At 40.8% G+C, this 14789-nt stretch overlaps 1 protein-coding gene across 2 annotated transcripts in view; it reads right to left on the reverse strand.

Annotated features, from left to right (window-relative positions):
* Positions 1–14789, reverse strand: part of ANKRD44 (ankyrin repeat domain 44) — a 724718-nt gene that overhangs the window by 23688 nt on the left and 686241 nt on the right. The window contains exon 28 of one of the 2 annotated variants that reach the window (XM_063430204.1): positions 4038–4331. The exons of the other annotated variant lie outside the window; for it this stretch is intronic. Coding sequence (XP_063286274.1) covers positions 4069–4331 — 263 coding nt within the window. The 3' untranslated portion in view covers positions 4038–4068. The remainder of the gene's footprint in view (positions 1–4037; positions 4332–14789) is intronic. 2 annotated transcript variants of the gene reach the window in all.

A 14789-nucleotide genomic window follows, 5' to 3' on the forward strand; every position in this document is an offset into this window, starting at 1 on the left:
ATGCACACACACAGACTGCTGATTTAATAGATTGGGCTGTAATTTCGTCCTTATTTGTTATTTAATGATTAAATTACAGCTATTCTATGTTTAGTATAACGGGATCAAGTCCCAAGGGTATTCTGCATAGTCCTATTTAGGGGAAGGTGTCCTGACACAACAAATAAACTTTTATAATAGTGTTATTAAATAGATAAACCGTACAGAAATGATTAAAAACAATTGAATAAATAAACCGGGCTGAATAAAATAATTGAATAAATAAACCGGGCTGTAAATCTGTAAAACGAATTGTTCGGACAAAGATACAATAACATTTACTGGAATATGAATAACATTAACCAATTAAGAGACACAAGATTACAATTTTGTATTTTATATGTTAACTGTATAAATGTAACTTATGTAATTTAATTTGGACGCATATATAAGAAATATTTCCTGCACTAAAAACGAAAATGAATTGCCTATCTAAAACTGGAACAAATACGACATACTAATGTTAGGAATTAACCCCTTAACACCGCAGCCAAATGTACAAGTTGTGAACAGAACAAAACGTAAACAAAACCTGGCATTTACGCTATATGTCTGTCCAACCGTAATTCACCTCTTTCATATTAAATGCACCCCCCCTTATTATATATCATTTTATTCAGGGGAAACAGGGCTTTCATTTAACATCAAATATTTAGGTATTGAACATAATTTAATATAAAAAATGTATAAAAAAATGGGAGAAAAAAATAATTTTTTAATTTTTTTTTGTTCTATGTGACATTTTAACTGTGGATGTCAAAATACTGTTTGCTTTTACTGCAATACAATACACATATTTGTATTCAGCGATGTCTCACGTGTAAAACAGTACCCCCTATGTACAGGTTTTATGGTGTTTTGGGAAGTTACAGGGTCAAATATAGCACGTTACATTTGAAATTGAAATTCGCCAGATTAGTTACGTTGCCTTTGAGACTGTATAGTAGCCCAGGAATTAAATTTACACCCATAATGGCATACCATTTGCAATAGTAGACAACCCAAGGTATTGCAAATGGGGTATGTCCAGTCTTTTTTAGTAGCCATTTGGTCACAAACACTGGCCAAAGTTAGCGTTAGTATTTGTTTTTGTGTGAAAAATGCAAAAAATGCCAATTTTGGCCAGTGTTTGTGACTAAGTGGCTACTAAAAAAGTCTGGACAAACCCCATTTGCAATACCTTGGGTTGTCTACTATTGCAAATGGTATGCCATCATAGGGGTAATTTTCATTCTTGGGCTACCATAGGGTCACAAAGGCAACGTAAGCAATCTGGCGAATTTTAATGTGAAAAAAATGAAACACAAGCCTTATATTTGACGCTGTAACTTTGAAACTTTGGTGAAAACACCATAAAACCTGTACATGTGGGGTACTGTTGTACTCGGGAGACTTCGCTCAACACAAATATTTGTATTTCAAAACAGTAAAAAGTATTGCAGCAATAATATCGTCCGTGTAAGTGCTGTTTGTGCGTGAAAAATGCAGAAAACGTCACTTTTACTGGCGATATCATCGTTGTAATACATTTTACTGTTTTGAAACACTAATATCTGTGTTCAGCAAAGTCTCCCGAGTAAAACAGTACCCCCCATGTACAGGTTTTATGGTGTCTTGGAAAGTTATAGGGTTAAATATAGTGCTAGCAAATTAAATTCCCTATACTTTCGGCATGGGTTGTCAGGCAGGTCCCGCTAATTGTAATTAATTAGGATACCTAATTATGTAAAATTATTACATAAATATATGTGTAGAATTAATATATGTATATATATACATATGTGTATATATACGTATATATATATATAATTTTTTAAAAATATTTTTATTTATATATAGGTATATATATAGTGATATATACGTATATATTTATGTATATAGATATATATATATATATTATGATATATATATTATTTTGTTCTAATAATAATACAGTTAGAACGAAATAACACATCTATATATTTTTTAATTATTTATTTTTAAATATTTTTTTAATTTTATTTTTTTACGTATTTACATTTTTTTTTATATTATATATAAATATATATATAACAATAATTATATATATATATTTGATCAGTATCAGTCTACGTGTAATTTGATATTAATATATATATATATATATTAATATTTAAATACACGTCGTGTATGTGTAAATGTGTGTGTGTGTATGTGTATATATATATATACTTAGATCATATATATATAATATATATGATCTAAGTATATCTCATTTGTAACTGTAATTTTTTTAACTAATATTTTATTTTATTTTATTTTAGGACAGGGGGGCAATGACAGTGTCAGCCAGTGATTTCACATCACTGGCTGACACAGGATCAGTGATCACAGTGACTGCCTGTCACTGTGATCACCTCCTGCAGATTGGGTAATTGACCACAGGGGGGAGTGCCTGGGTGGTACAAGCACTCCCCCCTTCCAATCTGCAGGGGGATCACTGTGCCAGTTACATGTGTCAGCCAATAGGCTGACACATGTAACACTGATCGCAGTGACAGGCTGTCACTGCGATCAGAGAGCTCTGAGATCGCAGTGACAGGCTGTCACTGCGATCAGAGAGCTCTGAGATCGCAGTGACAGCCTGTCACTGCGATCTCAGACTTCGCAGATCGCGGTCACTGACCCCAGGGGGACTGCCTGGGGGGCCAGGTAAGTCCCCCGACCGCGATCTGCAGCAGGGGAACGCCGCCGGCCGCATGTGTCAGCCGATTTGAAATCGGCTGACACATGCTGAATACTGGTCGCAGTGACAGCCTGTCACTGCGATCAGAGACTGCAGATCGAGGTCACCGGCCACAGGGGGGGTTGCCTGGGGGGCCAGGCATCCCCCCCGACCGCGATCTGCAGCGGGCGATTAGCGCCGGCCACGTGGGCGGCCATTATGGCGAGGACGTAATATTACGCCCGCCGGCGTTTAGAGCCGGTTCCTGCAGGGCGTAATATTACGTCCTCCGGACTTAAGGGGTTAAAGTTTACGGAATCTATTGATTATGATAAGGCAATTGATACTGCTCTTTTGTTTTACCTTTTCCCCTCTATATGCTGAAACTACCTTCTACAAAGTAAATGCGGACATTTAATAAAAGACCCGGCATTTCAATATTAAATAAAAGAGAGAAAAGGAAAAAAATTACGAGCCCGAAAACAGATGAACAGTAATGGAGGCATACACACACAGCTTGTCACAAGGAGCTACCAACGTAGCCACAAAGAGGAAAATGAACTTAACTATTTCAGTCCCGTGGAAGTTACCTGATACCAAAAAGAGACTTGGACCGCACACGTCGTACCTGTGGGTGGTACTGACGTGTGACGATTATTGTGCATGATGTGTTTGCCCGCCGTTTTTAGTTATTTAAACTTGTATAGGGAAACTTAGGACACTTATCGATTATACCCGGTTGAAGAAGCCACGTTTGCTGTGGCGAAACGCGTCCCGGATTGCTTTTAAAGCTCATTGCAGCTATTTTATTTATTTTGTTATATATTATATTATTACAATAAATCGATTTGCTTTTACGGATCCTGGTTCCCGGCATCATTCATCAGGGAGTGCAGTCCCTAATCTGCACAACGCTGTGGAAGTGAGTCAGTATATTGTGACTCCTGACTTGTGAGTATTCACTTGGGACAAGTATATAATATGTTTTAAACATTTTAAACAATACTGCGCAATTGGGTGTACTTTTAATATTTTCCAGACCTCCTGCTTTACAACACGAATAGGGGTGGGTCGCCTGTACGGACCCAGAAGCCATTCATACCAGAGCTGGGTTCATAGCTCTCTGTTTGTGAGTGTGTTAATTACACCACTATTAACCACAAATACGTTGTACAATTGTACACTATGTATGATTATCTTTCTTAGGTTATGAACTGATTTGATAGTGGATTATTGCTTCAAAATTCTAAAAGGCGAATAATAATAATTTTTCTTGTCATATAAGCGCTACATTCTGAACTTATTGTTATTTCACCTGCTGTGAATAAAGACTGAATATCGCTCAGTTAAAATGTTTCAGAGTCTGATAATCTGTCATTAAACCCATCTTCAGTTGTCATATTGCGATTCTGTGTTTCACTGATATAGCTGCAATTGACTGTGGAATCATCATAGAGGTGCGACTTTTGCAAACTGTCCTTTTTAAAGTAAACAAAGTTGAAAGATGTCATTGTGCTGGAAGGAGGAAAAGACATCATGGAAGCCAATATGAGTGCCAGGCAGTCAGCTACATCTTTGTTAGGCGCACAAGCCAGTGCTGGGGTGTGACCTGGGCACAAACGCAGACAAAGCAACAGTTAGTATTATAAAGTAGTGAGCGTTCCACACAAGAGAGCCATCTGACATGCAAGGGATGCAGGTCTTTGCTATAGGACATATCAGAATGATTACTTACTTAACGAGACATGCAACATACAACATTTTAAAGCAGGAAACCATGTGGTTTTAAACATAAAGTAAAAATAGTGGAAGAAAACCAACACAATAGGTACCTTGGAATTGTTCAGTTTTTCTTTGTTGATACTTACAAGTTCTGCATTTACCACAACTGAAAAAAACCTTTTGGTTGGATATTGAGAAAGGTAGGATTTAGATTTTTAGTTGGGAGGAGACTATGAGCCAGTAGTGATGTACCAAACAGTTCGCTGGCGAATAGTTCCCTGGCGAACATAGCGTGTTCGCGTTCGGCAAGGCGGGCGAACACATGCGTGGTTTGATCCGCCCCCTATTCGTCATCATTGAGTTAACTTTGACCCTGTACCTCACAATCAGCAGCACACCCTCCCTAGCAGACCCTCCCACCTCCTGGACAGCATCCATTTTAGATTCATTTGGAAGCTGCATAATTTTTTTTTTTTTAATTCTTTATTTTTGCAGTGCATGGAGGTAAAACAAATAAGCATGTGGTACCCCAACGGCATTCCTCATGCTTTTCAAGTAACAATTGGGTATATGTTAATACCCTAGTCTGCGTGGAGCCCTCCATGGGTGAAGATGGATTATTTTTTTTTTGCGCTCTGGCTTATTATTTTATTTTTAAGTTCGACGGGTATGATGGCTTTTTATTTGGTCTTTTTTGGGGCTGAAAATGAAGATTTTAGAAAAAAGAAGACGTTGAATAGTAAGTTGAATTTTACTTTACAGGGTAGTAATTTTATTCCCCCCTCACTATTTTTTAGGGTGAGGGGGGTAGGTAGGGGCTTTTTTATTTGGGTGTGTGACTAGGGGCTTGGGGGCCCCTAGTCTCCTTTGATGGGGATGGGGGGGATTTTCATTTAGGGCCCCCACCCGCCACTTTAGGTCCCCCCCTTATTGTTTTTTAGGGCCCCCACCCACCACGCAGGGGTGGGGGCCGGAGGGGAGGATAGTAGGTCCCCCCTTATTGTAACTTAGGGCCCCCACCCGCCGCGCAGGGGTGGGGGCCGGGGGGGAGGACAGTAGGTCCCCCCCATTATTCTTTTATAGGGCCCCCACCCGCAGCTCAGGGGAGGGGGCCGGGGGGAGGACAGTAGGTCCCCCCCTCTTATTGTAACTTAGGACCCCCACCCGCCGCTCAGGGGTGGGGGCGGGGGGAGGACAGTAGGTCCCCCCCCCCTTATTCTTTTATAGGGCCTCCACAAGCAGCTCAGGAGCCATGTTACTCTGTATATAGAGGGAGACATGTTTACACTGTATATAGAGGGAGCCATGTTACTCTGTATATAGAGAGGAGCCATGTTTACACTGTATATAGAGGGGAGCCATGTTACTCTGTATATAGAGGGAGCCATGTTATTCTGTATATAGAGGGAGCCATGTTTACACAGTATATAGAGGGAAGCCATGTTACTCTGTATATAGAGGGAGCCATGTTACTCTGTATATAGAGGGGAGCCATGTTACTCTGTATATAGAGAGGAGCCATGTTTACACTGTATATAGAGGGAGCTATGTTACTCTGCATATAGAGAGGCGCCATGTTTACTCTGTATATAGAGGGAAGCCATGTTACTCTGTATATAGAGGGAGCCATGTTATTTTGTATATATAGGGAGCCATGTTTACACGGTATATAGAGGGAGCCATGTTACTATCTGAGGTGGTTAACTATGATTGGCCCTGGCATGTTTGTTAGTCTGGCCTGCATGGTTGTCTGGCATGAATAAAAGTAGCATGTTTCAACTATATTAGTAATTAGACTAGTTTGCACTAAAACATGTGCAAATGGGGAGTTTGCGGTTGTGCAAATTTTACATAGTTACATAGTTACATAGCTGAAAAGAGACTTGCGTCCATCAAGTTCAGCCTTCCTCACATGTTTTTTGCTGTTGATCCAAAAGAAGGCAAAAAAAAAAAAACCCAGTTTGAAGCACTTCCAATTTTGCAACAAGCTAGGAAAAAAAAAAAAAAAAAAAAAATTCCTTCTTGACCCCAGAATGGCAGTCAGATCAGGGCCGGAATGGCCCACCGGGATACCGGGAAATTTCCCGGTGGGCCGGTGCACTTGGGGCCGCACAGTGCAACAGCCCTTCCTCTCCCCACACAGTACACAGTCTTGTGGAGGTTTGATGAGCTGAGCAGCTCCAGATCGCACTGTATTGCGTTCACTCGCGAGCAGCAGGCACTCCAAAGTGAACTGTCAATGCTGCTCGCGAGTGAAGGATAAGGAGCAGGGAGGGAGGCAGTCCTGTGCCTGCCTGTCAGCCTTCACACACAGGAAGCATGTGACCCGGCAATCAGGCAGAGCAGGGCAGCCCACGCGGGTCCTCTGCCTTTTGCTTCCTGTGTGTAAAGTGCTGGCAGGCAGGGAGAGGAGTGGGGCCAGACAGAGCTGCAGGCAGGTTGCTTCTCAGCCAGGAGCTGAGGGAGCACAGAGCAAGGAGCAAGGTGGGCTCAGTGAGCTGTGGCACCCAGGTATTTAATGTTCATTTCCAGGATTCATAGGGTGTGTGTATATTTGAGTGTGTAATTGTGTGTGGGAGGTGTTTTTGAAGATATTATGTGAGTGTCAGTGTGGAATTCTGTATGTGTGAGTGTCAGTATGGATCAATGTATGTGTGAGTGTCAGTATGGGTCAATGTATGTGTGAGTGTCAGTATGGATCAATGTATGTGTGAGTGTCAGTATGGATCAATGTATGTGTGAGTGTCAGTATGGGTCAATGTATGTGTGAGTGTCAGTATGGATCAATGTATGGATCAATGTATGTGTGAGTGTCAGTATGGGTCAATGTATGGATCAATGTTTGTGTGAGTGTCAGTATGGGTCAATGTATGGATCAATGTTTGTGTGAGTGTCAGTATGGATCAATGTATGTGTGAGTGTCAGTATGGGTCAATGTATGGATCAATGTATGTGTGAGTGTCAGTATGGATCAATGTATGTGTGAGTGTCAATATGGATCAATGTATGTGTGAGTGTCAGTATGGATCAATGTATGGATCAATGTATGTGTGAGTGTCAGTATGGATCAATGTATGTGTGTGTGTCAGTATGGGTCAATGTATGGATCAATGTATGGATCAATGTATGGATCAATGTATGTGTGAGTGTCAGTATGGATCAATGTATGGATCAATGTATGTGTGAGTGTCAGTATGGGTCAATGTATGGATCAATGTATGTGTGTCAGTATGGGTCAATGTATGGATCAATTTATTGGTGAGTGTCAGTATGGGTCAATGTATGGATCAATGTATGTGTGAGTGTCAGTATGGGTCAATGTATGGATCAATGTTTGTGTGAGTGTCAGTATGGATCAATGTATGGATCAATGTATGGATCAATGTTTGTGTGTGAGTATGGATCATTGTGCGCCAGTGTATGTGAGTGTGTGGGCATCAGTACGTGCCAGTGAGTATCCATTAATCAAAAATCTGTGTTTATGCTTGTGTTTTTTTTTTTTAAATGACATGTTGAATTAAAAAAATAAAATATAGCTTTGCTTTATCTATGTTATTTGTGAAAGTATTCTGCATAGATACATATGCACAAATGGTATTATATCACTATATATATATGTATGTATGTATGTATATAAATCGCAAGTATAATTTTAATAATTATTATGTTTATAATATATAATATTTTCATGCATAATACACTTGGAAATTACACACACACACACATATATATACATATATAATGTATGAAGGGTTTGACATTTGCCAAAGGGTTATTACTAATAGTTTTAATTTTAAAAAGTGAAAATCTAAATTTCATAATTTAAACCAAAATAGCGGATTTGAAACAAAATTTTTACTTGGGTATAGTGACAGCTTGACTATTGTAGCCTAAATTTAGCAATTTACATTTTCATTCACAAAAATATTAGTTTAGTGGATAACCCTGCCTACTCCCAGTCTTTCATTCCCTGGTATCAAACTATATACAACGAAGAGTGCACTCATAGGAATGAGGACTAACTAAAATAAGATTAATTTAAATCAGAAGTGCAGCAGCATTCAGTCAATGTTTCATTCCCATTACTGGACCTTTCAAAATTATAAGGATGAAACGTTGAAGTAAGATGTTGCACATCTGATTAGAATAAAACAGCTCTTTTGTTTATTTTAAGTCCTGTGAGTGCGCTCCTTCTTGTTGGTTAAATAATTGTAACTGTATATCTGTCACAGCTGGCACAATTTATGATGGGGCTGGTATAACATTTTTCCAGGGCTGCTTTTTATTCCCAGTCCGGCCCTGAGTCAGATTTATCCATGGATCAAGCAGTTATTACCCTACATTGAAAGATTATATCCTTGAATATTCTGTTTTTGCAAGTATGCATCTAGCTGTTTGAACATCTGTATGGACTCTGATAAAACCACTTCTTCAGGCAGAGAATTCCACATCCTGATTGTTCTTACAGTAAAAAAACCTTTCCTTTGCCTTAGACGAAATCTTCTTTCTTCTAGTCTAAACGCATGACCTCGTGTCCTATGTAAAGTCCGGTTTGTGAATAGATTTCCACACAATGGTTTGTATTGGCCTCGAATATATTTGTATAATGTTATCATATCCCCTCTCAGGCGACGTTTTTCTAAACTAAATAGGTTTAAATTTGTTAACCTGTTAAATTGACTGTTTGCGGTGCGTTAAACAGGGAGTTTGGTCTGTCACTGTGAAGCGGGCGTAACCCTTACACTACCTGATCGATACAACATCATACCTTATGTTTTAAAGCACGTTATTCCAAACAATTTAGGAATGTTAGGTGATTTATGCCCTTTATGGATTAAAACCAGACTCTGCATTAACTATGTAATTTTCCATGGGAGTTTTGCCATGGATCCCTCTCCGGGATGCCACAGTCCAGGTGTTAGTCCCCTTGAAACAACTTTTCCATTACTATTGTGGCCAGAAAGAGTCCCTGTGGGTTTTAAAAATCGCCTGCCCATTGAAGTCTATGGCGGTTCGCCCGGTTCACCCGTTCGCGAACATTTGCTGAAGTTCGCGTTCGCCATTCGCGAACCGAAAATTTTATGTTCGTGACATCACTATGAGCCAGTTTATTTTTTAAAATTGGTAGTTCTTTTAAAAATAACAGTGGGGAAACATCACTATGAGCCAGTTTATTTTTTAAAATTGGTAGTTCTTTTAAAAATAACAGTGGGGAAATCAGGAATTCTGTTTCCCAAAATTTTTTTTTTTTTTTTTAAACTATGTGCCAATTTTTTTTTTATGGCTTTCTCTATTTTTTGGCGTGTGCACTATATTTAGTAATGAATGCAAAATCAAATGTTTGGCAATTTTTTTTGAGGTTTCTTTTTAGTGTTATTAAGAAACAAAGATCTATCTGTATTCCCAATTTCTAATTAATCTTTCTCTATTCTAGCCTTTTCCAATATATCTGTTCTTTATGATATTGGATTGAGTGGAAAATGTTTGTTTGTCAGTACAGTTCCTCCTGAGCTGAAGTAGTTGGCTTTTGGGAATATTCACCAACCAGGAAGGATGATGTGAGCTGGTGCATTCTATTGCAGTATTACAGTCTGTAGTTTTGAAAAATGTTTTGGTTTTTAGGTTTCCATTATCAATAAAGAAAGTAAGGTCCAAAACATCTATATGTTCTGAGTGAAAAGTGCAAGTGAAATGTAAGTTGTATTGATTTTGACTAATCCAATGTAGAAAGGAAGCTAGGCTGTTAGAATCAACTTTCCAAATAATAAAAACATAATCGATGTATCACCGCCACAAGACAATTCTACCCCCCCCCCCAAAGAATTACAACAAATCTGGGGGCAAACTTCATTCCCATAGCGGCGCCACACATTTGAGGAAAAAAAACTACTTGGATTTAAACAAAAAACTTTATTTGTGAGAACAAAATTAATACAACTGACAAGGTAATCTATTTGTGATATAGCTAACTGATTATGGGACACCAACACTTCTCTTATAACTTCCAATCCCTTTTGATGGGGTATATTTGAATATAGGAACGTAATATCTGCTGTGGCCAAGATATACATAGGTTTCCAAATTAGATTTTGTGAATCATGTAATACGTGTTTGGTGCCTTTTTTTATATAGGATGGACTATATACGGACCGGATGTTTAACAAACAGGAAGTGCGCCATGGCATTCCAAGGTGGAACGCACGCCAGACGCACATGGAATCAATTATCATCACATCGGGAGGTATATATTCAGAAGCTTCAGACTTAACCATACATCCCTGAGGTAGTCCCATGTGAAGGACAAAACTCATTGGATGAAATAGGACATACAGGACTTTTTATTCATTTAAATTCTTTTTTATATACCAGTAGTATATTTTTACTATTTCTGTGCATCCAGATGGAGAGGATTTTGTTCCTACACCTTACCACCCCAGTGTGGAGACATGCATTATATGAGCACAAGAGATCAACTATACAAGAAGAATCTTCATTCTTTTTTTTGTTTTTGTTTTTATGTACCCCGGAGGGTTGATGAGCGCACATACTTACATCTGTTTATTTCTTTCTATTTATTTGGATCCATTTTCCTCCTTGATATAGTTCTCCTTTTGTATAGGTTGTTTATATATATATATATACACATACATACATACATACATATATACACACACACACACACACACACACTTTATATATTTTTTTTTTCCCTCCTCATTTTTACACGTTTTTACTTTATGTTTATTTGGTGTATTTGTAAGAAACCTTATGGAGATTACTTTTTTTCTTCTCTAGTGTTTCTGGGCTTTGTTATACATTTTATGTCATTTTTAAACTCTGTGGGACTAATGACATCAGGAAAAATCACAAATGAGGAATACGCACTTATTTTGGCAAATTAAAAAAGGCAAAAAAAAAAAAACATACATATAGATTTAAATAGCAAATCACGACAGAACATATTTATGAGCTCTTTAAGTAAAAGTAAGCATTTAATCCAAATGTCACATTTTAAAGCATTTTATTTGCCTATATGTACTTGTTTACAATCTTCTTAGTAAATAGTATTTGCAACCCGTTTGTACTAAAAGATTATTATTATTATTAGGAATAGTACTACTCTGTCCCTAGCTGTATTCAGGTGTCAACTGTGTTTGCCATTATAATAAGAATACAATAGGGGTCAGGGCCTGACACCCAACCAAGACAGTCACATGATGCTGGAGCTCCTCAGGAAAATTCTCATATTGTGCCTAAACTGGACTTTATTGCTCGCTTTTGTGGCCCAAATCTAATCTAATCCTTGTTGAAAGTTCAGTGGATCATTTGTTCTCATTCTGCCTGCAGCTGACAGATAGTGATGTACCGAACTGTTCGCCGGCGAATAGTTCCCGGCGAACATAGCGTGTTCGCGTTCGCCACGGTGGGCGAACACATGCGCGGTTCGATCCGCCCCCTATTCGTCATCATTGAGTAAACTTTGACCCTGTGCCTCACGGTCAGCAGACACATTTCAGCAAATTAGCAGCAGACCCTCCCTTCCAGACCCTCCCACCTCCTGTACAGCATCCATTTTAGATTCATTCTGAAGCTGCATTCTTAGATAGAGGAGGGAAAGTGCTGCTCATTTGATAGGGAAATTGATAGCTAGGCTAGGGTATTCAGTGTCCACTACAGTCCTGAAGGACTCATCTGATCTCTGCTGTAAGGACAGCACCCCAAAAAGCCCTTTTTAGGGCTAGAACATCAGTCTGCTTTTTATTTTTTTTCTGTGTAATGTAATTGCAGTTGCCTGCCTGCCAACTTCGGTGTCAGGCTCACAGTGGATACTGTGCCCACTTGCCCAGTGCCACCACTCATATCTGGTGTCACAATAGCTTAAGCTTGCATTTAAAAACAATTTTTTTTTTCACTGTAATAGATTGAATAGCAGTTAGTTGTCTGCTAGCTTCTGTGTCAGGCTCACAGTGGATACTGTGCCCACTTGCCCAGTGCCACCACTCATATCTGGTGTCACAATAGCTTAAGCTTGCATTTAAAAACAAAAATTTTTTTTTCACTGTAATAGATCGAATAGCAGTTAGTTGTCTGCAAGCGTCTGGGTGTCAGGCCTTCAGCGTGTACTCTGCCAACCTCTGCAAGTGCACATTGCCACTCATATCTGGTCTCACAGTAGCTTGCACGCATAGTACCACTAATCGAAAAAAAATGACAGGCAGAGGCAGGCCACCCTGCAGGGGCCATCGTGGTCGTGGTGCTGTGATTCCCTTTGGCCCTAGAATAATGCCCAGTTTTCAGAGGCCACGTACCCTGAACTTGAAAAGTTCTGAGGACATAGTTGACTGGCTAACACAGGACACCCAATCTTCTACAGCTTCCGCTCGGAACCTTGACGCACCATCCTCCTCCAGCTTAGCTTCGGGCACCTCTCAAGATACCACTCAACTGCCTGCCGCCACCACCAACACTAGCCCCACAGCCGCTTCACTTGGTATGTCAGAGGAGTTATTTACACATCCGTTTGAAGAAATGAGGGATGCACAACCATTATTGCCAGAGGATGTAGATAACAGGGATATATCTCAGGCAGGACGCATTACACACATGGACGTACGGTGTGATGATGATGATGTTGTACCCGCTGCTGCTTCCTATGCTGAGTTGTCAGATACAAGTGAAGCGGTTGATGATGACGATGCGTTCATGGATGTCACGTGGGTGCCCGCTCGGCAAGAAGAAGAACAGGGCGAAAGTTCAGATGGGGAGACAGAGAGGAGGCACATGATCGCACATCACAAACGCCTATGGGATCAACACATGAGTACAAGCAGCATACAAACTCAAAGCCGCCATCCTCCTCCTGGTCCAGCATCTTCAGCCACGTCAACCACTGCTGTCCTCCTTGCCCCCTCTCAACCATCCGCCACTCCGTCTCTCGCCTTGAGCAGTTCCCGCTCATCTGCCCACAGTCAGGTGTCTGTCAAGGACATGTTTGAGCGTAAGAAGCCAATGTCAGAAAGTCACCCCCTTGCCCAGCGTCTGACAGCGTCACCACAAGCTGGTGGAGTCTGAGGCGTTCAAAAATTTTGTAGCTATTGGGACACCGCAGTGGAAGGTACCCGGACGAAATTTATTTTCACAAAAGGCAATCCCCAACCTGTACTCGATTGTGCAAAAGGAAGTAATGGCATGTCTGGCACACAGTGTTGGGGCAAGGGTCCATCTGACCACTGATACCTGGTCTGCAAAGCATGGTCAGGGCAGGTATATCACCTACACTGCGCATTGGGTAAACCTGCTGATGGCTGCCAAGCATGGAATGCGTGGCTCTGCAGAGGAGTTGGTGACACCGCCACGACTTGCAGGCAGGCCTGCTGCCACCTCCTCTACTCCTCCTACTCCATCCTCTTCCATAACCTCCTCGGCTGAGTCCTCTTCTGCTGCTGCGTCTTGCTCCACATCAACGGCACCCCCCCAGCTCCCCAGGTACTATTCCACATCCCGGATACGGCAGTGTCACGCCGTCTTGGGTTTGACTTGCTTGAAAGCAACTCCTGTCCGCCCTGAACGCACAGGTAGAAAAGTAGCTGACTCCGCACCAACTGGAGATCGGCAAAGTGGTTTGTGACAACGTAAGAAATTTGTTGGCGGCATTGAATTTGGGAAAGTTGACACATGTGCCGTGCATGGCACATGTGTGTAATCTGATCGTACAATGCTTTGTGCAATGCTTTGTGTGTAATCGTACAATGCTTTGTGTGTAATCTGATCGTACAATGCTTTGTACCCAGGCTTACAGGACGTCCTGAAGCAGGCCAGGATCGGCTTGGGGATGTCCGGAGGAGTACTCACAGATCACTGTTCAAGGTCTGTTTGTCTGGATAACCCGTCAGCATTGCCATTTTGCTTCCCAGGGCGAGAGTGACTTGTAAAGTCAAAAGGCTGTAGCGCCAAACTCCAGCACAACAGCCTGGCATTGGCTCCTGACGACCTGTTCAGCTACACCAACGGGTTGTGATCTGTGAGTAAGGTAAACGGTTGTCCATACAAGTAAGGTTGCAGCTTTTTGAGGGCCCACACCACCACCAGGCACTCCTTTTCAATGGCAGTGTATCTACTTCCCTGGGCAAAAGTTTCCGGCTTAGATAAGCCCCAGGTTGCTCGCCACCATCTGCTCCGACTTGGCTCAGTACTGCTCCCAATCCAAACATAGAAGCGTCTGTATGGACGAGAAAGCATTTAGTTGGATCAGGAGCAGAAAGTACAGGTGATTTAATGAGCGCCGTCTTGAGCTGTTGGAAGGCCTGTTCACACTCTGGGGCCCATACTACTATCTTGGGGAGGT

Source organism: Pelobates fuscus, chromosome 8 (assembly GCF_036172605.1).
Source record: "Pelobates fuscus isolate aPelFus1 chromosome 8, aPelFus1.pri, whole genome shotgun sequence".
NCBI classification, from domain to species: Eukaryota; Metazoa; Chordata; class Amphibia; order Anura; family Pelobatidae; genus Pelobates; species Pelobates fuscus.